This window comes from Gorilla gorilla, chromosome 2, assembly GCF_029281585.2.
Source record: "Gorilla gorilla gorilla isolate KB3781 chromosome 2, NHGRI_mGorGor1-v2.1_pri, whole genome shotgun sequence".
In the NCBI taxonomy this organism is placed as follows: Eukaryota; Metazoa; Chordata; class Mammalia; order Primates; family Hominidae; genus Gorilla; species Gorilla gorilla.
The window spans coordinates 21,359,308-21,382,858 of NC_086017.1; the positions used below are offsets into that span (position 1 = coordinate 21,359,308).

At 50.5% G+C, this 23,551-nt stretch overlaps 1 protein-coding gene across 6 annotated transcripts in view; it reads left to right on the top strand.

The window, feature by feature from the left end:
- The window catches only part of ATG7 (autophagy related 7), a 280,139-nt gene extending 256,913 nt beyond the window's left edge, over positions 1-23,226 (top strand). For all 6 annotated transcript variants that reach the window (XM_004033619.5, XM_063703642.1, XM_031009727.3 and 3 more), the window contains one exon: positions 22,955-23,226. In XM_004033619.5, coding sequence (XP_004033667.3) covers positions 22,955-22,987 — 33 coding nt within the window. In that variant the 3' untranslated portion in view covers positions 22,988-23,226. The remainder of the gene's footprint in view (positions 1-22,954) is intronic.
- Positions 23,227-23,551: the final 325 nt, after the last annotated feature.

Here is a 23,551-nt window from a genome sequence, read left to right on the forward strand (position 1 = left end):
TGCACTTCAGCCTGGGTGACAAGAGTGAGACCCTGTCTCAGAAAAAAAAAAAGTCTAATAACAGAGCAGCTAACATTTATTGAGTGCTTACTGTGTGCCAAGCACTGCGCTAAACACTTTGTTGGCATCATTTTATCAAATTTCTCCCAGAATCTTCTCTTAGAAAATGATTAGTTGTTTTGACTTAGAAACTAAAATATTGGATTTTATTCCTCCTCCTCCTCTTCCTCCTCTTCCCTCCGCCCCGCCCGCCGCCCACCACTGTAAGGGACTATGGGCACTTCAGGGCTGGAGTTCTTGCCCCCAAGGTTCCTAAGATTCAAAAGAAGAAGATTTGCTCATTCAACAAGTGTGTATTGAGTATGATTTCTGATTTGTTGAGCATTTATTGATGCAATGCACCACATGAGATGCTGCAGACACAAAACTAATGCATACTCGCTGATCTCAAGGAGCCGGCACACATCATCTGCAAGGGATAAACCGGAAGTGTTGTGTGCTATGGCCCAGAACAGAGGAGGAAACGGAGGAGGACAGAGCTGAGTCTGGAAAGAGGAGGTGGAGGCACAGAGAGGGAGATGGAATCAATGGTGAGGAACATAGGCTTGTCAGGCTGGGTGCAGTGCCTCATGCCTGTAATCCGAGCGCTTTGGGAGGCCAAGGTAGGAGGATTGCTTGAGCCCAGGATTTTAGAGACCAGCCTGGGCAACATGGCAAGGTCCTGTCTGTTCATAAAATTCAAAAATTAGCCAGGTGTGGTGGTGCGCACCTGTGGTTTCAGCTACTCAAGAGGCTGAGGCAGGAACACTGCTTGAGTCCCCAAGGCCGAGGCTACAGTGAGTCATGACTGTGCCACTGCACTCCAGTCTGGGTGACAGAGTGAGACCCTGTCGTAAAAAAACGAGAAACAAAGAACACCAGCTTCTCTCCCAAGAAATGAGGTTAACAATAACACCATCTCCCCTTGTGGCAAGGATGGGTCTAGATACTGCATGAGATGTGGTTAGCATGGTGCCTGAAATGCAATCAGCAGTTGGTAAAAATGAATTATTTTGTTGAGAGTTAAAAGTGCTTTGGAGGAGGACCTGAGTCTTGTTATCTTTGCACCACTCCAGCCCCCAGAGTCAGCACTGCCTCACATGAGCACCGTGCCCCAGGATGCTAGCTAGTAAGGTGTCACAGACAGGGTGGCGAGGAGAAGCAAGCCCCAGCCTGAGTGGGAATGACTGGAGGAAAGGTCAGAGACAGAGCAGCCCGGAGGTGCGCTGGTGCGCAGAGCAGAGAGTGGAGGGTTCAGTGGGCAGTGCTCTTCACCCCGGGTCTGAATAATGCCCGGGGCTTGGGAGGCCCCTTTGGCTGGGCACTTTCTCAGGGTGGCCATGCTGAGCTGCTGACCCCCAGCCCTCCTCTCCAGCTCCCTTTCATCATCACCGTGAGTGTTCATTTAAACTCAGCAAGACCCATACCAACGAAAACAAAGAAAATGATCTCTTAGTGGTTATTTATATTGTAAACCTCCTCTGGGGTGATTTTTTTTCCAGTCCAGCTTGCAATAATTTCTTAAGAAAGATAAAGTGATTTTTAAGTGTAACTTTAAAGAGCAGGCCCATACGTTAGCTTGCTTGCTGTTATTCTTCTGTTCATGTTGTTGACAACATGAACTTTGATTTGTCTTCTCCAGGTAGTTTGGGACCACAGAGAAAAATCCCTATTCTGTTAAAAAAAAAAAAAAAAAAAGCCATTACACTAATACTTGAAAGCAGAAACTCTTCTCTGAAATCTTCTCTGAAATGACGAAAAACTCATTAAAAACTGCTTCCTGAGAAGGTAGAACAGATGCAAGGGAACACATGGAGCTGATTCTTTAAAGATGTTATTTTTTGAAGCCACAGTTGTTATTTCTTTTCTGTTAGCCAAAATGTAGCTTTCTGAACTTAGCACCTCATATTTATCAGCAGAGAAACAGAAAAGAGTAAAACAAAAGAAACTAGAAGCAGAAAACTCTGAATTGTTTATAAAATGGGCTTTAAAAATACTTATTAAGAGAATGAACCATGCTTTCCTATTTTGCTCTTAAAAATTTAAGCACTTTCAAGTGATGGCTGATTAAAAAAACTTGGAGCGCATCTTGAGGCCCAGGTTTCCCACCATCAGAAATGTGCAGCCACAAAGGAAAAGTCCAGAATTTCAGTACTTGTGAGCCGTGCCACTGTCAGAGTTGGAAAAGTACTAGCCAGCAGAAAGCCTCCTCCTCCCCCCCAAGGGGAAAGCTGCCAGCCTATCCAGTTGGCACAGCCATGCCCCTTTGCCCAGGGTTTGCCACCTGCACACACAGATGAGGATGTTCAATTTGAATGAGAAAGGAACTGGAGATTCCAGCAGCACCCTAGGTCTAGGAGTGAAAAGCTCCCAGAGTCTTAGCACTGTGCCCTTCTGCCGTAAGCTGGACTGAGTCGATTCTGCGGCAGCAGGCAGATGCCCGTTCTGCAAAGGCATCTATATTTAGGTAGGGACACCAGCTTGCCAAGGTAAAGAAGGGTATGATGGGTGTCGCCTCAGAATGCTGTTGGTCTTGGAACAGAGGCCCTCAGCATCTGTCCTCACATCTTCTGCTCACAGGCAGGTCCTGTGTTGCCCTGTGGGTTAGACATGCTCATGGAGGAGAGGACAGCTCCCCAGAGCCAAGGCGGTCTGGAACGCATCAGGGTTCTTCCTGAATGTGCGTCCTTCATGCCGGGTGGCTACGTGCCGCCAGGCAGGGACTGCACACTGCGGTTTCGTAGTTGCTGTGCTAGGGGAGCTGCCACACGCCGTCTGTTAGCAGGACATGGAGTTGGGCCCCAAATGGCCCTAGTGGTGTCAAAAGCAGATGTCTTCAACCCACAGTGGGATGCTGCTCCCTCCCAGCGCAGCCTGGTGGGCCTCTTGACCACCTAGGGGGAGTCGCTGTCTGCCTCGAGGCGCCTGGCCACTTTGGGACTGCACAGCATCCCTTCTACCCTAGGGAGGAGTAGCTCAGCTCAGCTCTTCTTCCCCAGGCTCAGCCCAATGCGCTTCAGGCCCACATAGGCGCAGCCCTGCTGCGGAGGCCCCTCTGCCTTTCCCTTTGTGACTTCCTGGCAGAAGCCTCCACTCCAGCTGCAATTCAGTGCTCATCTTACACATTCTCACCCCAAGGTCTTTGCTCCCTGAATGGCCCCAGCTGTATGGTCCTATCCCTGCCCTTGCGGGTCACCTCCTCAGGAAATCTGTAAAGGCCCAGCGGATTCTTCCTAAGATGTGTTGCTTGGGGGCCTCCCTTGAGGCTGACATTTCTGCTGGAATATTTCATCCTTTGGGGCCTGGACCCAGGCCATGCCCTGCTGAGCCTTAGCTGAGTGCCCAGCCCTCTGCCCCCTCTAGCTCAGGGCAGTCTTTGCACCCCTTCATCAGACACCCTGCCTGGTGTCATCTGAGGTGTCCTTTATCTGCCTGGCTGGACTGAAGGCTCTCAGAGGGAAAGGCCATCTCGTGTTACTCATCTCTGTCTCCCAGTGGCACCCAGCATGGTGCCCAAGTCCCTGTGGAGGAACCCTGGCTTTTGTGATTCTCAAAGTCTTCTGCGTCAGCCCTCCCTGAGCAGGTTTGTATGGCAAGCACAGGGGCCAGGCAGGTCTCAGAGCAGGCTCTCTTTGATGGATTAGGGGGAGGTGGTGACAGTGGGACAGGAGCCCTGCCTGGGGACTCTCAGGCCAGTGAACCGAGGGGACAGCTACAAGCCCTACAGGAGGACTCAGCTCTTCAGCAGTGGACTTGACTGATGATTGACAGATGAGGCACACAGGGTCCCTCTGAGGAGGGCTCGGCCCTCTCTCTTTTCAACCAGGCTCCTTGGTAAAGAAGCGGGGGCATGCGCTGGGGGGAGAACCTTGTGTTCTCACTCTTAGGAGAGCTGTTCTCAATTCCCACCTTCCCAAGAGCCCTCTGGGGCATTTCAGAACTCCCCTGGACCTGCCAGCTTCGCACCCTTGCTTGAATGGTGAGGCATATCAGTCCTTTTTAAAGAATGTCTGCAGATCCCCTAAAACAGGAGCCCCAAAGCTTATGCTCCTTAGCAGAGAAAAGATGATTCCATGTGGGATGATGCAGCGTTGCCTGCCAAACCAGCCATCAGGCCATCCAGTGCAGCTGTGGGCCCAGGCCCAGGAGCCCCCCAACTGCTGGGGCCTCCATCTCCATGGGTTCTAAAGGAAAGGGGCCTCATAACTGGCTAGTTGGGGCAAGGAGACCACCCTCCCAGCCCAGCCAGGCTGTTTTCTCAGGGCTGGTCTGTGGGTGGGAGGAATTAGAAAGGACTGCCCCCGGGCCAGGGGAGTGGGATTGGAGGAGAACCAAGAGGTTTTCAGTAGATTGAGAGGCTCATTAGGGGTGAGCTAGGTAGCCAAAGAAACATCTTTAAGAACTGCAGTTATGAATACAGCCCCTCATCAGCGCTGAGGTTGGTCCACTTAACCTTGCTATCAATGTGGGCTCAGGGAATGTGCCTGCCAGGACAGGAAGACAGCCTTGGGCTACCGGCCCCACCTGGCCAGCGCCCTGTTCCCACAGCAGGACCAGCTCCTTCCTGACTGCTTTTGTTTTGTCCTGGGACAGAGCCTGGATTTTGGGTTAAGTTTGTGCCTTCCAGGCTGGGGAAGAAGCCAAAACTTCTGTTTCCCATGCAAAACGCCACCACACACCTAGGGAGGATGTTTGTGTTCCACGGAGGTCGCCACCCATCTGTTTTCAGAGTAAATGTTTGTGTGAGCGCACTCCGGCAGGGAGTCCCGAGAGCGGACCCTCTTGCCACTGCACCCATAGGCGCGGAACGAACCTGCTGCCCCGACCGTGTGGCTCCGACCGGGGCCAAGCAGCGAAGGACCACCCTGGTCTGGTCACCTAGGATTCTGGGTCCAGCTCAGCTGGTGACCTTGCTTAGGCCACACCCCTCTCTGAGCCTCCATCTTCCCTTCAGCAGCTGTGTAGGGTGAACTTAATGTTGTGCAAGATCATGTCCAGCTCTGGAATTTTAGGATTATGAGCTTATTTACGATCAGCCTGTTGGTTCTACCTCTAAAATATAATCTGAACCCGTACACTCCCCTCCATGTCTCCTGGTACTCCATGATCTTGTCGCTTCCTGCCCGAGTTCTGCAGTTTAGAATAAACCCAGGCCCCTCTCCGCAGACCCTCTGATGGCAGACCTCCATCCCTCTGCACAGGGCCTCACCCACCCAGCCACGTGCTCTGCTGTCAGCCCCCTGGAGCCCCTGGGATCTTTGCACCTGCTGTTTTCTCCGTAGAGAGCTGCCCTCCCTCCACTCCTGGACGGGCTGGCTCCTTCCTTCCTTCCCATCTTTCAGAGGTCAGCTTCAAGTGTTGGCTCCACTGAGAGGCCTTACCCCCAAGTCCCTTTCTAAAAGAACTGTTCCTCCATCATTCCACCTCTCACCCCATGTTTTTTTCTATATTTTGTAGCTCTTTCCTTGGCTGGATCTGGTTTTGTGTTAGTCTCTTGTCACCTCCACTAGGCAGGGACCTCCCAGGGCAGGGACGGACGCACCTGTCCCAGTCATGGCTGATCAGCGAGAGCCAAACATATCGTAGCACATGGGGTACTGTAGGTGTTCAAAGAATGCTGGCTGAATGGATGGAGACTTCCTTCATAGAGCCCCATTTTCCTTCCTGATTTCTTAGTCTCAGTTCCCATTTTCTCTCAAAGATCCAGGGGTCACAATGAGGGTGATTATAAAACAAACTACACATGCAACACGAACTCCTCAGTCAATCCCGAGAGGGCTCTCACTCCACACTTCATCATCTGCCCTGTGGCCTCAGATTAAAACTCAGGCTTAACATTTCCTGAGGCCCTGCTCGGTGCCAGGTTCTGGGTCTGTGCTTTCCAGTTGTTTTATGTATCCTTGATAACCTCTGTATGGTTGGTGGTAAAATGGAGAGGTGTATTTTCCTGTGGGGAAACTGAGTCCCGAGAAACGAGCTAGCCCACAGAGAGCTGGTGGCTGGTAGAGCCCGGATCCAAAATTGGGAGCGTCTTGCCCCAAGTCCAGTGCTGTTTCCTTTATACCCAATGCCACAGAGCCAAAGTAGTACCTAGCCGAGATCTGGCCCTGAATGTAGAAGAGGCCAGGGAAGGGTGGAGGGAAGAGGGCATAGGTCCCAGTGTGGGATTCCAGATGACCCCTATTGTCCAGCTGGCTAGGAGATATGTGGACCCCAGGGCTGACAGATGTTCCTGAGGGCCACAGGGAACCTGACGGAAGGTTGGTGGCATTTCTAGAGGCAAGTGGTCAGAGAGAGCATGGGGGTTTTGTGGGGACTGGGAATAACCGAGGGCCTCGTGGCAGGCTGGGTGGCACTGCCCTCTCAACGCTGACCTGTCAGCTGGTTCAGGAAGGCCTTTCTGAGGCCAGCACAGACTCTATCACACCATGGACCTTCAAGGGATAGCTCTCTTGGCAAAACACCCTTTTGCTAGACCTAATTGCCAGAAGCTGCAGTGGAAATGAGAACCCAGGACATGGGACGAGACAGACCTACGTGTGGATCTCAGCTCTGCCATTTGCTAGCTATGTGGCCCTGACAGTCACCTGCCTTGTGAGCTCTGAGTTCCTTAACTGTAAAAATGCCATGGTATGGTAGAGAGGAAAGAGACTCATATTTGAATATGACACAGAATAGGCCCTTAGTGCCAGCCTCAGTGGCTCACACCTGTAATCCCAGCACTTTGGGAGGCCGAGGCAGGCAGGTTGCTGAAGCCCAGGAGTTCGAGACCACCCTGGTCAGTGTGATGAAACTCCGTCTCTAAAAAAAAAAAAAAAAACAAAAATTAGCCAAAAAAAAAAAAAAAAAGCCAGATGTGGTGGTGCAGGCCTGTGGTTGCAGCTACCCAGGAGGCTAAGATGGGAGGATCACCTGAGCCTGGGAAGGTCGAGGCTGCAGTGAGCTGTGATTGTGCCACTGCACACATACTGGGCAACAGAGTGAGACTCTTGTCTCAAAAAAAAAAAAAAAAAGAAAAGAAAAAAAAGAAAAAGCCCTTAGTAATTCTTGAGAATGAGTGACTGAAGGAAGGAATGGACACCTACCTAAGATGTCCTCCTGGAAGACAGCATGGAGAAGGGATCTGAGCTTCTTGCTATTTTCAATGTGAAAAGCTTTAATTTGGCTGTAATACAAGGTCGATTACCCACAGCTTCCAAGAACTTACCACAAAATGTTAATGATATCAACTGAGATTTTTTTTTTTTTCAGGTTGTAAAGTTGTGTTCTCCATCATTGTAAGCAAGTAACAACACAGATGATGTGTACCCTGCATCAGGCGCAGTTCTGAGCACTTTATGCCCACTAACTCATTTCGTGGTCACAACAGCCCTACGAGGGAGACAGCATTTTTGTCCTCATTTCTCAGATGAGAACACAGAGGCACAGAGAGATTAAACAAACAGCCTGAGGTGACATAACTAGTCAGTGGCAGAGCAGGACCCAATCCTGGAAATCTGGCTTCAGAGACGGAGCTCTTAACTCCATCTGATAGTGATTAATGGCTATAGCAGAATCAGATCAGGGTAAGAGAAGGCATGGCACTGAGCCGGGGAGGCCAGGGAAGGTTGGGCTGGAAGGATTCTGTTCTCCTTAAAATGGTTGGGAAATAAGACCTCTAACTAAATGAGTGGGAGACCGCGTTGGTGCTTTAGGGGAAGTGGGCCTGCTGGCGGGGGGTCGCCCACTTTCCACCTTTGGTTGTTCTGAAAAAGACACGGTATTTCTCTTATGACATTTTTGGTAATTATTATAAATGTTTTTATATTGTGAAACTCCTCCTGTCTTAAGCTATATTCGTTTTCTCTTATGAATTTAAAAAATCAAATCTATTGATGCGCATACAATCAAATATATGTAAAAGTGCACATTTCTGAGCTTCAAGAAACGTACTCGCTTGTGGAACCAGCACAGTTCGGTGACATTGAGCAGGTCTGTCTGGCCTGTCCCGCCCTGCACAGCCGCCTGGAGGTTCACCTGCATCATTGCGTGTGTCAGCACTTGGTGCCTTTCTGTCGCTGAGTAGCATCTCGCTGTGTGAGTGTACCAGAATTGTTTACTCACTCACCTGGTGGGCCGTTCTTGGGTTGTTTCTAGTTTGGAGCTGTTACAAATGAAGCTCTGATGAGTGAGTGTGTTTTTACTTCTCTTGGGAGATTATCTAGGACTAGAATTGCTGGGTCCTATGGTGGAAGTATATGTTTAACTTTTAAGAAACTTATTTTTCAAATTCACTGTGCCGTTTTTGCTGTTCCCACCAGCAGAGTTTGAGAGTTCTCGTTGTGCCATGTGCTTGTCAGCACTTGGAAGCTGGTAGTCCTTTTCATTCTGGCCATTTGAGTAGATATGCAAGTGGCATCTCATTGTGGCTTTTATTGTAGTTCTCTGATGACAACATCTTTCCCACATCTCTGATGGGGAACATCTTGTCATGTATTTATTTGCCACCTGTAGATTTGCCATCTTCTTATGTGACCCTTCTTTCAAATCTTTTGCCCATGTTTCCATCGGGTTGTTATATCTTATTGAACTGTAAGAGTTCTTCCACCCTGAGCAACATGGCAAGACCCTGTCTCTACAAAAAATAAAAAATAAAAATAAATTCACTGGGCATGGTGGTGCGCACCTGTGGTCCCAGCTACTCAGGAGGCTGAGGTGGGAGGATCCCTTGAGACCAAGAGGTGAAGGCTGCAGTGAGCAGTGATCGCACCACTGTCCTCCAGCTAGGGCAACACAGTGACACCCCATCTCAAAAAAAAAAAAAGTCTTATATTTTCTAGACATGAGTTTTTTGGTCAGTTATTGGTATTGCATATATTTTCTCAATGTCTTTGGCTTGACTTTTCATTTTCTTGATGTTGTCTTTAAGAGAGAAAAAGTTTTGAATTCTGAAGTTCAGTTAATTTTTTTCTCTTACAGTTCCTGCTTTTAGTGTCCTAAGAAATCTTTGCCTATGTCCAAAGTCTTACTGATTTTTCTTTTTTTTTCCTAAAAAATTTACAGTTTTAGCTTTTTTTGGGGGGTGGGGGGAGGGGGGTGGAGTCTTGCTCTGTCGCCCAGGCTGGAGTGCAGTGGTGCAATCTTGGCTCACTGCAAGCTCCACCTCCCGGGTTCACGCCATTCTCCTGCCTCAGCCTCCCGAGTAGCTGGGACTACAGGCGCCCGCCACCACACCTGGCTAATTTTTTTGTATTTTTAGTAAAGACAGGGTTTCACCATGTTAGCCAGGATGGTCTCGATCTCCTGACCTCGTGATCCGCCCGCCTTAGCCTCCCAAAGTGCTGGGATTACAGGCGTGAGCCATTGCTCCCGGCCGGTTTTAGCTTTTACATATATGTTTGTGATTGATTTCAAGTTAATTTTCATGTAGGGTATGAGTTAAGGGTGAAGGTTCATTTTTCTCTATGTGGTTATCTAATTGTTCCAGCAATGTTTGTTGAAAAGATTGTCCTTTCTCGTCAAATTACTGTGCCACCTTTGTTGAAAGTCACCTGCCCGTGTTTGTGGGTCTGTTTCTACCTCTGTATTCCTGGTTATCCTCATCTCAGTACCAAACTATCTGCTGCCTGAAGCTTTATAGAGTCAGTGGGTCAGTGTCTGCCTTGTTACTTGGTCTCCGATGGTCCGGCCCAGTGGCAGAGGATGTCACCTTGCCAGCACATGCCTCCCTAGGATTGGATCATTCCCCTCTCCTGAGAAGCCATGTCACCTGCATTTGCATTATTTGAAGGTGCAAGATGTCCCTTCTCACCAAGTGAAATTGGTGTGTTTATATCCTGCGTCCTCCCCACCTCACCCTGGAACTCTGAGCTCTCCAGTTTTCCTCTTCTCCCTCTCTCTGATGTTGACCCCAAAAGCCCTTTGAGGTAGAGAACAAACATGTAAAAGTGTCTGCCTTTTTAAAGGGAAACTTTTCAAAAACTTTTCTAAGGAACTGGAAATAAGAACTACGTAACAGAAACCATTTCACAACCTTCAGTATGGCCATTTATCTCAATAACCATTTCATTTAAAATGTGGGCCAAACATATAAATCATATCTTGAAAGAAAGCATGTGGGTGCCACAAAAATCACCCTGTATTCTTACCATCTAATTTTAAAAATATGTTTTGAAGCCTGGAAGAAGGCAAACAAGCCTGGGGCCCGTGCCCTCCTCCCACAGGGCCAGGGATGCAGTGGAGAGGCTGAAGCACTGAACAGCACACCCTGTTGTTAGCCGTTCGCGTCAGCGGCGGGAGCCACTGCTCTTGAAACCTCCCTCCTCTGAATGTCACTTGGTAAATCAGGAGCTGAGAGCCCCAAAGCCAGTCTGCTTCTAACCAGTGCTTGGACAAGCCCTTGCACTTAGGCAGTAAACACTCCAGGAGAGATCATGTAGATATTGGTGCTTATTTAGTGACATCCCCAGAGGGAGGGTGCTAAATATAGCGGGACCCTGAGGTCCATTTTCCAGACTAATAAGAGGGGGAGACCTAGAGCAGCCTGTCGCTGTGGGCTGGGAATTCCAGAGTCTTCTGCCGGAAACCTCACTAAGGATTGCAAGGCTAAGATGTCAGCATTTCGTCTCGGCAGGTTTCATATTTGCTTCTTAGCACTTCCTGAGAGGGAAAAACAAAAGACACCGGCAGATGTACCTTGCCATGGGCCATGGCCCTTCCTGTGGCCCGTGTACCTCTCACCTGGGTCCCTGGAGACACCGATATCCCCACTGCTACACTGACCCTTTTTTCTCATCTGGTCTTCCATATTTCCTCTTTCCCAGCCTAGTAGCTGCTCTCAACCACCCTCTGCTTCCCTCTTGCTCCTCCTTTAAGATGACAGTCCCCTGGGCATCCTCCCGGGCACCCCCTCCCGGGCGTCAGGTCTCTGTGTTTCCAGCCTGGGCTCTGTTCTTGGGAGTAAAGAAGGTGACATTTGGAACGGCTGAGCATAATCTGTGCCTCAAGTGTAGCTCGGAGGTGCTGACCTTCCTCTGGGCCTAGGTTCTGAGGCATGAGACTGTTCCTTCAGACTCCTCGCTTCTTGTCAGTTGCAGCCCTGAGCATCTTTGTAGGGGGAGTGGGGAAGATTTGGGGGATGGAATGCCTCTGGAGGTGGCATGCCAGCCCACACGTGTGCACAGGCCTGGTCTGCTGCCCCCCTCCCTGGATGTGCCTTTAATCAGCTGCACAGGCCACAGTTAGATGGTGGCGTCCTCCAACCGACCCCACGGTGCGGGAGCAGCCCCACCCTGCCAACATGAAGGCTGTCGTTTTCTCCTTTTAATCTCCTCATCCCTGGCTGCCTGATGTTCCTTGTGTAAGTCACGCTTTACATCTTACCAGCTGCCTTGGCCATGACTGTCTTTGTAGTAGAACCTTAACCTTGTTCTTGGAACCCCGGAGCAGTGGGTGTCATGGGGCAGTGCACGTGCTCTCTGGACTGGCAGCAGGGGGCTGGGGTTGGAAAGGCTGGGAGAACTCCTCCCTCAAAAGACTCTAGAAGTAGCCCCCACAGTTCTGTTTCCTTCCTGCTCCCATCTTCCCCCCGTCTCAGCCCTCAGCTGCCTGTGTCTGGAGAGCTGAGTTTGGGGCAATGGTCCCCTGAGAAGAGGGGTTTGGTCTTAATTCCTCTGCCAAGTCTGGTGCCCAGGCTCGAGGAGGCAGTGAGTGCTTAGAGTACAAGAGTGGGAAGGCAGGCGGGTGTCTTTCCAAAGGGAGGCACCGGGGTGGTGTGTTAGGAGGAGCACAAGGCCAGCCGCGGTGGCTCATGCCTGTATTCCCAGTGCTTTGGGAGACTGAGGTGGGCGGATCACCTGAGGTCAGGAGTTGGAGACCAGCCTGGCCAACATGGTGAAACCCCATCTCTACTAAAAATACCAAAAAATTAGCTAGGCGTGGTGGCGCACGCCTGTTATCCCGGCTACTCAGGAGGCTGAGGCACGAGAATTGCTTGAACCGCAGACCTCTGGGGATGGGAGGGGGAGGACCCATTTCATCTCTGCTGAAGGATGGCGACAGGCTGGGGATGGAGGGTGGGCAAGGGCAAGGGCTGGGGCTGCTGGCAGCAGACATCAAGGGCACCCAAGTCCCTACAGGGCATGAACCATCAGCCCCAGGCTGGCCTCACCATCTGCTCTGGCCTTCCCTGCTTTGTGCAGTCTGCCCGCTCCCTTCCCTCTTGGTTCACTCCTTCAGGCTGCTCATCTGCCCGCACCAGCAGTCTGAAGCAGTCACGCCGGCCATCCTTGGCCCAGGGGTGAAGGGATCTGGGAGCTTTTGCTTCTGGATTCATTGTGAGAGTAGGCAGGGCTAATTCTGAGTTGCCCCAGGTCCCCATGCTGCGATGGGGCTCCGGGCGGGAATCTGGGAGCCAGGAAGTCAGACCCTGGGCCTTCACCCGGCAGCACTTCCCTGTGGCTCTCTCCAGGGCCCAGGTATGGCTGCAAAAGCAGACCTGGGTCCAGCAAGGGAAATGGTTAACCCGTGAGGCCCCCCCATCTGCAGAGCCCCACAGCTATTGCCTTGCAGAGCACCCTTTTTCTGACCAGCCCCGATCCTGCCTGGGGCCTCTTAGAGTCCAGAAGCAAGAAGTACCCACCGCTGTGCGTCCCTGTGGCCTCTGGCCCAGAGCCAACCCACAGTGAGGCCAGGAAGGGGAATGAGGGCGTCAGTGGCCTGGGACCCAGACTTCCCCCAGAAAGCTGGCCTGCCGCCCCAGCTGCTCCCGCCTGGGGATGCCCACAGTGCTTGCCCCCGCCCACCCCCGTCCTTCTGGGCCCTGGAGTCCAAGGACCTGACGTGCTGGAGTCCTCAGAAGCCAGCTGGGCCGAGGGGCCCGCCCTTGACTGTGTGTGTCTCAGGTATTATGGTCACACCAAAAATCCCCCTTTCTTTTCTGCCTTATGGAATCACATCCAGAATAGATGGTTCTGAATCATTGCTCCTGCAAAGCCTCTCTACTAGGCCAGGCTCTGAGCTGGGGCTGGGGACACAGTGGTGACCAGACAGACCAGGCCCTACCCTCACGCAGCACGCAGTCCCCTGGGGAAGTCAGACAGATGCACAGACTACAAGGTGACAGCAAATTATGGTGGGGTCGCAGGAGGAACCAAGAGGGCTGAGAAGAAGGTAGGCCAGTGGGGAAGTCGCTGCAGACCCAGTGGAGCCAGCTGTGCGGGAGGGGCTGCGGAGAGGAGCTTTCTAAGCCAAAGAAGCCTGTGAAAAGGCTGAGCAAGGGGAGAGCCAGGAGGCGGCGGCCGCTGGAATCTGGTGGGCCAGAGAGAGGGTGCTGGGGTGGGGAGCTTGGAGGGGTGCGCAGGGCCAGGGCTGGGGGCCTAGGGCCCTGAAGAGTTTGGACTTCACTCTCCCTCTGTGCAAGGGGAAGATTTTGAAGGCTGTAAAACTTGGGAAAGACGATGGGATTGTTTTTTTTGAGAAACTCAGTCTGATGCCCTGTGGGTGGAACAGTGCCAGAGGCTTATGGACACCCCAGAAGAACCAGGGTGACGGATACCTGTGGGGACAACAGATCCTTCTCTTGTGGGCATCGAGAGCCTGCGCAGTGATCCTGGAGCGAGCCCTGCCTCCCATCCTCGGCTCCCGGCTGGAGAGTCTCCACGGCCTGCAGCCGCTCCCTCCTCTCCGCTCTTTCCTGCCCCTGCCAGGCTACCTCCTCCCTGTCTCTTCTTGTCCATAAACCTGACCTAGGACTTCACAGGACCAAGCCTAGCCCACAGCCTTCTGGCCTTGGGAGCCCCGCCAGCCCTGTCCCCTCTCTGGGCCTCGGGGCTGTGCTTGGGCTCCGTGTCCCGAGCAGCCCTGCCAGGCCTAGCTCTCCTGGGCGTGTGTCTCTCTGTTGTCAGCCCCCCTGGCGGTTCTTCCTTGGAATCATCTTCTGGATGTCCCCTCTCCTTTTTCTCCTCTAGTCCCTGTAGCCACCCCCTGGCAGTGCTCAGTAAGGGCTAGCAAACTAGCAGCCTCCTGCAGAAGAAGTGGGGGTTAGCACCCCCATTGTTTCCCGGAGGCATTTTGGGAGGCCAAGCCAGAGGATTGCTTAAGCCTAGGAGTTTAAGACCAGCCTGGGCAACATAGGGAGACCCCATCTCCACAAAATATAAAAAATTAGCTGGGTGTGGTGGCATATGCCTGTAGTCCCAACTACTAAGGAGGCTGAGGTAGGAGGATTGCTTGAGCCTGGGAGGTCAAGGCTGCAGTGAGCTATGATGGCACCACACTCCAGCCTGGGTGACAGAGTGAGGCCCTGTCTCAAAAAGTAAAGAAATGCCAAAACTGGAATTTTTTTTTTTTTTTTTTTTGAGATGGAGTCCTGCTCTGTCACCCAGGCTGGAGTGCAGTGGCGTAATCTCGGTTCACTGCAACTTCTTCCTCCCGGGTTCAAGCAATTTTCCTGCCTCAGCCTCCCGAGTAGCTGGGATTACAAGCACATGCCACCAGGCCCAGCTAAGTTTTGTATTTTTAGTAGAGAGGGGGTTTTGCCATGTTGGCCAAGCTGGTCTCGAACTCCTGACCTCAGGTGATCCGCCTGACTTGGCTTCCCAAAATGTTGGGATTACAGGCGTGAGCCACTGCGCCCAGCCTTATTTTAAATGTTTACATTTAACAAATGAACGCTTTTAACGGACACACAGAAATATAATTGTGCCATTCCCAAGGTAATTACAGTGTTTATAAAAGAAGAACCTTAGTTCATGGCATGCTTCAGGCAGTGTGGTCCAGAAATGGGACCCAAGTTTGAAATTGGATGATGAGGGCTCCTTTCAAACTCGTCTGTCTCCTTTGGAGAGAGTTAAACCTCAAGGCCCTTTGGGTGTGTGTGGTCCAGGCTGAGCCTTCTCCCTGATTCCTTGTGATGGGCCCAATTGAAAGGTCCCTCTTCCCCTAATGCAGAGTGGCAGCCCATCCCTGCCCTCTTCCATTGCAGGGCAGCGGCCAGTGGGGAGCGCTGAGGTGCTCAGGTCAGGCTGACCAGAGGGGCTGAGCCCACCCTTGCCAGCGGAGAGCAGCACAGGCTGATGCCATCCTCTCCCTAACTGTCCAAGCCATGGGCTCTGCCTTCTGAACTGGGTCATACCAAGGTGGGGACTTGGGAGCCAGGTCAGGAGCTGGCCTGTCCTTTCGGCTGCCCAGGTTTATTCATGGTGCTGATGGGTGTGTGCTGTTGCTCTTGGGCGCCTATTGTGCATTTGCGTGACAGGGGGTGAATGGAAGAGTGTCTGGGGCCCAGAGGGCAGAATCAGAGACTGTCCTTAATCGTCTTTAGAGGGAATTATGTTTAACAGGAAGTAGTGAGAGAAAGTGGAAAAGGCCTCTTCCTTTGCCCTTGCTAGCTTGGTCTCCTTGACAAGTTCTGCTGTTTTCTCTGTGCTTCAGTCCCCTACTTTGTAAAATGGGGGCAAACGTGACACCATTGTCCTCAGGGCTGCCGGGAAGAGAGCGGAGGCAGGGGTTTGAGTGACATTCCCCTGTGTGGACAGACCACGTTTCGTTTATTCATCAGTTGGTGGAAACTGGATTGTTTCCACTCGTTTCCTATTATGAATTCCACGTTTAACTTTTATGAATACTTTCCTATGAATACTACTGTGTTTGTGTACAAGTTTTTATGTGGACACATTGTCGTTTCTCTTGGGCAATTACCTAGGACTGGAATTGTTGTACCATATGGTAACTGTGTTTAATTTTTGGGGTGAACTGCCAGCTGTTTTTTATGAGGTGGCTGAACCATTTCACATTTCCAGCAGCAACGTATGAAGGTTCTAGTTTGTCCACATCCTTGTCAACACTTACTATGATCTGGCTTTTTCACTGCAGCCATCCTAGTGGGTGTGAAGTGGTAGCTTATGGTTTTGATTCACATTTTCCTGATGACTAATTATGTTTGAGTATCATTTCATGTGCTTCTTAGCAATTTGTGTCTTTTTCTGGAGAAATGTTTATCCAACATCTTTGCCCTTTTTTTTTTTTTTGTTTTGTTTTTGAAACAGGGTCTTGGCTGGAGTGTAAGTGGCATGGTCATGGCTCACTGTAGCCTTGACCTCCTGGGCTCAAGGGATCCTCCCGCCTCAGCCTCCAGAGTAGCTGGGACTATAGGTGTGCACCACCACACCCAGCTAGTTTTTAAATTTTTTTGGTAGAGACAGGATTTCCCTATGTTTTCCAGGCTGGTCTTGAACTCCTGGGCTCAAGTGACCTTCCCACCTTGGCCTCCCAAAGTGCTGAAATTACAGGCGTGAGCCACCACGCTTGGACTTTTGCCACATTTTTAAATTGTGTTTTCTTTTTATTATTGAGTTGTAAATGGCCTTTATATTTTTTCTTTAATTTCTTAAAGATGGGGTCTCACTATGTTGCCCAGGCTGGTCTCAAACTCCTGTCTTTATATATTCTAGATACAAGTCTCTTATCAGATACATGATGTGCAATTATTTTCTCTCATTCTGTGGCTATCTTTTCTCTTTCTTAATAGTGTCCTTGGAAGCACAAAAATTTTAAATTTTGACTAACTCCAATTTACTTATTTTGTTGTTGCTTGTATTTTTGGTTTCCTTTTTTAGTCTTTAAAATATATAACATATATGATTCAAAATTAAAAGGCATGCTCAGAGCAGTCTCGCCTTCATCCCCACCTGCCCTCTATAGGGAGGCATTTAAATTAATTTCTCCTTTTATCGTTCCTGTGTTTATATTTGAAAAATTAAAAACCTTTTTTTCTTAAACAAAGGTGGTATGCTACAGATACTCTGCATTTCTTTCTTCTTTTCTTTCACTAAAGAAATCCCGGAACTGAGCCCCTGTATCAGCTGATTGAACTCACTGTGTTTCAGGGCCACAGTAGTCCAGGTGTGGATGTGCATCAAATGGTTTAGTCAGCTGGTTCCCCGCTGAGGACCTCTTGGGCTGTTCCCAGTCTTTTCCTGTAAGAGATCATGCAGCAGGGGATAATATCCTTTCGTTATAGTGGAGGTGTGTCTTCAGGACAGACTCCTAAAAGTGAGATGGCCGGGTCAAAAGTGAAGCCGTAGGAATCGTGGCTGTTGCCAGATTGTCCTCTGCAGGGGTTGGACTGTTCTGTGTGTCACCAGGGAGGTATGAGAGTGGTTCCCCCACAGGCTCACAAACAACATATTGTGAAGCAGTGAGATTCTTGCCAGCGTTATCTCAGTGCAGCTTTTTTTTTTCAATCAGCTGTATTGTGTGATTTACATACAATGAAATACACCCACTTTGTGTCCAGTTTGTTGAGTTGTGACAAATTATCTACTTCCTGTCACCACAGATGGGTTTTTGCCCTTCTAGGATTTCATATAAATGAAATATGAAGTATGATGTCTTCTGTGTTAGGGTTGTTTTCTTAAAAACTGTATATATTCAAAGTGTATAAGATATCTTTATATCACATAGTGAAATGGTTACTACAGTCAAGGAAATTAACACATCTGTGAACTCCCATAGCATGTGGTGAGAGCACCTAAAATCTACTCTTAGCAGATTTCCAGTATACAGTCCAGCATGATTAACAGTAGTCCTATGCTGTATATCAGACCTCCAGACTATTCATACTACGTAACTGCCACCTCGTACCCCTCGTACCCTTCAACCCCATTCCCCACCCCTTCCAGTTGGGCTTCCTTGACCCAGGATAAAGACACTGAGATTCATATGTGTTGTCGCACGCATCAGTAGTTTAATGGCTTAGGAGTATCCACTGTACGGATACACCACAATTTCTCTGCTTTCCCGTTGATGATCGTTTGTGTGGTTTCTAGTTTGTACCTATTCTGAGTAAGACTGCTGCGGACATTCTGGCTCAAGTTTTTCTGTGGACATGTGTTTCCGTTTCTTTGGAGTAAACAGGAGTGGAATGGCTGGATCACATGGTGAGCGCACACTTAAACAGTCACTAGACCTTTCTCCAAAGTGGTTTTGCCAGTTTCCATCCCCACTAGGAGCAGTGTGTGGGCCCTTCCTGCCCCACATCCTCACAGACATTGGGCATCGCTGGCCTTTAGCTTCAGCTCTCCGAGGAGGTGGGGTGCGCTGTCTCTTTATGGTTTTGATTTGCATTTCCCTGAGGACTGCAAACTGCACGTCTTTTCTTATTTGCCATTATATTTCCTCTTTGGTGAAGTTTCTCTTCCAATCTTTTCCCCAAAAATCAAGTTTTTGTCTATTATTAAGTTGTAAGAGTTCTCTTTATTTTCTAAATACAAGTTCTTTTAATCTAGAGATATTTTCTCCTAGTCTGCAACTTGCCTTTTCATTTTCTCAGTAGTATCCTTCCAAGATCAGAAATTTTAATTCTTGTGAAATGCAAACCCATTTTTTTTTCTGGTTAGTACTTTTTGTGTCTTAAGAAACCTTTGCATTTCCTTTATTATGAGTAAGGCTGTGCATCTTTTTTTTCCGTTTAAGGGCCATTTGCTTATTTTTTCTGAGAACTGGCCGTGTCTTTGGCCACTTTTTAAAAATTTGGTCTATTGGTCTTTCTCTTCTTGAATTTTATTTATTTCTTTGAGACACGGTCTCACCCTCTGTTGCCTAGGCTGGAGTGCAGTGGTGCAATCACAGTTCACTGCGGCCTCTACCTCCCAAGCTCACACCATCCTCCTATCTCCTGAGTTGCTGGGACTACAGACACATGCCACTATGCCTGGCTCATTTTTAAAAAATTATTGTAGAGAAAGGGTCTCCTTATGTTGCCCAGGCTGGTCTTGAACTCCTGGGCTGAAGTGATCCTCCCGCCTCAGCCTCCCAAAGTGCTGGGATTATAGGCATGCCTGGCCTCTCTTCTTCTTGATTTCTAAGAGCTCTTTGTCTATTACTGAGATGAGCCCTTTATGTTATGTTGTTATGTTTTCTCTCAGTTTGCCTTTTTGACTGTTTTCCCGTGCATATTGCATGCATGTGTTTTTGCAGAGTCCAGTGTATCCATTTTTTTATTGCTTATGGATTTGGGATCATAGGCCTTCCCTACTCCCAGGCTATAATGAGCTTACCCGTGTTTGTATCTAGTATTCTTATGGTTTCATTTTCTCTAACGTTTGGATCTTTATCCCATTTGGAGTTGATTCTAACATGCGGGGTAAGGCATGGAATCAATTTTATCTTTTTCCAAGTGACTCTCTACTTCTCTTCATATCATTTATTTAAAAAGTCTATATCTTCGTAATGAGCCGAGATGGCACTCCCCAGGCCATTATCATGAAAATCCTTGATTTCCACATGTTCTTGGACATGGTCTTCTCGTTTCTGTACTCGTCGTGTCCTGCGAGCCGTCTGAGTGTTCCGTGCTGACGCACCCTCTCCTCCTCGGGGGTTTCATGGCGTCTCCCTCGGCCCATGGTGGGGGCTTCTCACCGCTCTTCCGTTCGGAGCGTTTCCTGGGTGTCTCTGCTTCCTGTTTTTCTACATAGCCTAGAACCAGCTCGCCCGGCTCCAGAAAACATTTGTTAACTTTGAAAATTGAGACTTTGTTAATGTATTCACTTTGAGAAAGCTGACATCTTTATGGATGTTGAATCGTCCTATGCAGAAACAAGGGGTGTGGCTCTATCTACTCCAGTTTACGTCTTTCCAGGAGAGATTCTTCTAGGACTGTTGCAGCTGTTTTAGAGGCTTCATATGGATTCTGTACATCTGATGTTAGGTTTGTTCCCATGTGTTTAGCTTTTTCATTGCTTTTACAATTTTTTTAAGGTTTTTATTTTTATAGAGACAGGGTCTTGCTCTATTGTCCAGGCTGGTCTCAAACTCCTGGCCTCAAGCAGTCCACTCGCCTCAGCCTCCCAAAGTGCTAGGATTACAGGCACGAGCCGCTATGCCCAGCCAATATAATGGGTTCTTTTTTTTTCTCGAGGCAGTCTCACCCTGTCGCCCAGGCTGGAGTATAGTGGTGCAATCTCAGCTCACTACAACTTCTACCTCCTGAGTTCAAGCCATTCTCCTGCCTCAGCCTCCCAAGTAGCTGGGACTACAGGTGCCCACCACCACGCCTGGCTAATTTTTGTATTTTTAGTAGAGACGGGGTTTCACCATGTTGGCCAGGCTGGTCTTGAACTCCTGACCTCAAGTGATCCACCCGCCTTGGCCTCCCAAAGTGCTGGGATTACAGGCGTGAGCCACCACGACCGGCCTCTTTCATTCTGTTTTGAACTAAACATTGTTTGCACTGCATGTGGTGGGTTATAATTGGTTGTTGTCAATTTTATATCTTGCTCTTACTAAATACTTTTTCATTTGTATTCTAAGGATATCTTAGCACTTATTTTATTGGGGTTTCCAGGTGTGCTTTGATATTACCTACAAAGAGATCATTTTTCCTTAGGGTTGAACGTTTTTAAAGGTTTGTATTACATATTGCCAAATCTTTTAAAAAATATGGTACCAATTTATACTTCTCTTGTGGCAGTGTTTTGCCATACCCTTGTCGGCACTGAGTATTGATATTTTTTAAAATGTGCCAGTTTACTATGATCTTCACTAAGAGGACATTCACTGTGCCCCTTCTCTACACCAGTTGCACTGCCAAGGACACAGCTGCGGTGAGGACACAGTAGGGAGCCTGCAGATCCCAGCCCCAGTCCCACTCCAGTCCCCGTCCCTATCCCCAGGAGTCCCTGTTCTGGTTGTTTCTTGAGGTTTCAAATGAAGACGGCTGCTGCCCTCTGAGCCCAGCCAATGGGACAAGGCCAGTGGAGAGCCCGTCCCTGCCCCAGAGATTCGCTCTGGAAAATCCCTGAGTGGTTTTGTAAAATGCATTTTACAAAATAATAATCCCCGCACAATAAGCCTTCTGGGTGTCTCGCAGGATCCCCTGCACAGCTCAGGCACTGCCAGCAGCCGCATCCCCTCGAGTGGCTCAATCTGTCCAGGAGCAAGGGGTCAGCCAGGCACCTTCCAGGGCCAGTCCCAGGCCACCCAGTCCCAGTGTGGCTGAGCACCTATGCCTCTTCCCCATAGCTAAAAACCCAGTAAAATGGATGATAAAATGGGAACACCTCCCTGAAAGTTTCTACTTTTCTATAAAGCCCAGCCCCGGCCCAGGCCCGAGTCCTCTTATGAACAGAACAACCCCAACCACCCATTTGCAGAGGGCACGGCTGTTTGGTACTGACCCTGCCCTGCCCAGGCTGGCAGCCCTCCAAGGAGGCTGGGCATGAGGTCCCGGAGGACACGGCCCACAATGCTCACCCTTTTCATTCTCCATCTTGCCCCATCACCTCCCACCTCGGCCCCTTCCTCCAGGCAGCCCGCCCCGCCCTTTTCCACACACCCCTGGTTCCCAGCACTGAAGCTTGCTTGCTGTGTGATCTCAGGCCAATTGCCTTACCTCTCAGGGCTTGTTTCCATCTTCACCTCACAGGTAGATGTGAGGAGTGAAAGAGGGAGTATTCGCAGCAGGTCTACACAGCGCGTGGCACAGAGCAGGCTACATGAATGTGTGTTCGTTGGATGGGAGAGTGAGAGAATGGATGGATTGTGCTGGCAAACCCTCCAGTACTCAGTTTCTTCCACTCAGACCATCAGAACCCAGAGATCAGATCCAGGAGCTCCTAAATGCAGCCTCTGTTAGAAACACAGCTCCCCTGCCCTGCACTGCTCAGTCCCACCCTGGGGGAGTTTCCAGCCGCACTGAGGATGAGCTCGGTGGGGACCTGACCCAGAGATAGGGACACCTGGTCACTGGACCCCAGACCGGCCCATCCACAGCCTGGCTGGGCTGGCATCTAGACCTCGCTTGGCAGTCCCCTCCCGAGAGCTCAGATAGTTTGGCCTCAGGGGAGACGGGGGCAGTGAGAAGGCTGCCTCCCCTCAGCCTGGGAGCTGGGTCCTCAGGAGAGAGGAAATTTCCTTCTATTTATTTTCAACGTCCTTGACTTTGAAAGCCAAGCTGGTGTTGATATTTACCTTGGCCAGGCCTCCCATCTCCCCGGGTCAGCCTCGTGTAAACATGCTGTTCCTTCTCTCAGCTCTGCTAGCACTGAGGTGGCCTTTTGCAACCAATTCTAGGAATTTTGAAAGTCTGAAGGCGTAGGTTCAGGGACTGGCCCTCCAGGGAGCCCTGGGTGCCAGGGGCCCTGGGACCTGCTGTGCTGGCCTTGGGCTCTCTCCCTGGGGGTTCACACCAAGGACTGCAGGGAATGAATGGGCCTGGGCCCATGGGGGTGTCGGCCAGGGTGGCTCTTGCTGGGTCCCTCAGTTCTCCTCACAGCCACGTTGGGGCCTCCCGCTCCCCAGGTTCACTGCGAGGCTCAGACTCGGAGGACACGCATTGAGGGACTGTGGCAGGATCTGGCTGTCTCCACTGTCTTGCTCCAGGCCACCTCCACCCTGGCTGGTGGGGAGGGCTTGCTCTTGAGCCAGCTCTCTAGTGTGAGTTGGGAGTGTGGGCAGCTGGACTACAGTTAGAGGGAACATGGAGCAGGTGCCCAGGGTGCAGCCTCCCAAGGCAGCACGTGCCCACGCCAGAATCCCTGCTCTCAGGGAGCTTGCCTTCCAGAGGGCAGGTGGACCACAAGGAGAACAAGCTGGCTTGGGGTGGGGGTGAGTGCCGCAGAAGCCAGGATGAGCAGAGGCTGGCTGGGTCAGGGACAGTCCCCCGAGGTGGACATGCAGGAGGTGAGCAGGGGCACATTCCCCAGTGCAAATCCAGCCCTCCCGTTGGTTCCACCAGGTGGTTCACACACTAGCGACGCCTTGGCAAGTCTGAGATTTGGTTTCCTTGTACAGAACTGGGGTGACAGTCCCTCAGAGACAAGGGAGTGGTTCTGCAGGTGGGAGCTGCCATGACTGCTGCGGTTTTGAAGCATCTGTGTGCCCCCCACCGGGCAGTGGGACATCTCGGCTGAGCCTCTCTCTCTCCTTCTCCATGCAGATCTGGGACATGAGCGACGACGAGACCATCTGAGATGGCCCCGCTGTGGGGCTGACTTCTCCCCGGCCGCCTGCTGAGGAGCTCTCCGTCGCCAGAGCAGGACTGCTGACCCCAGGCTTGGTGATTCTGGGCCCCTCCTCCATACCCTGAGGTCTGGGATCCCCCCTCTGCTGCCCAGGAGTGGCCAGTGTTCGGCGTTGCTCGGGATTCAAGATGCCACCAGTTCAGAGCTAAATAATAACCTTGGCTTTGGCCTTGCTGTTGACCTGGGACTTGGTCCTCCATGCAGTTTTTATTTCTTGTCACAGTGACTGATAGCCATCCCCCAGGATCCTTTCCCCTTGGTTGGCCCTGAGGGGGTGACCCAACACAGACCAAATGGGAAAATGAGCCACCAGCTCCTGCCCAGAGCCGCTGCAGGAGGTGGCACCCTCATCCCCGGAATGTGCTGCCCACCACACCGCAGGCTCCTCCTGTGGGGGCCCTGGGCATGGGTGAGGGTGGGACCCTGTGAGCGCACTGCACCCTGGCCCTGGTGGAGCGGGAGGAGGAGGAGAGCCGAGCTGGGTGCGAGACTAAAGGGCCCACATGACCCAG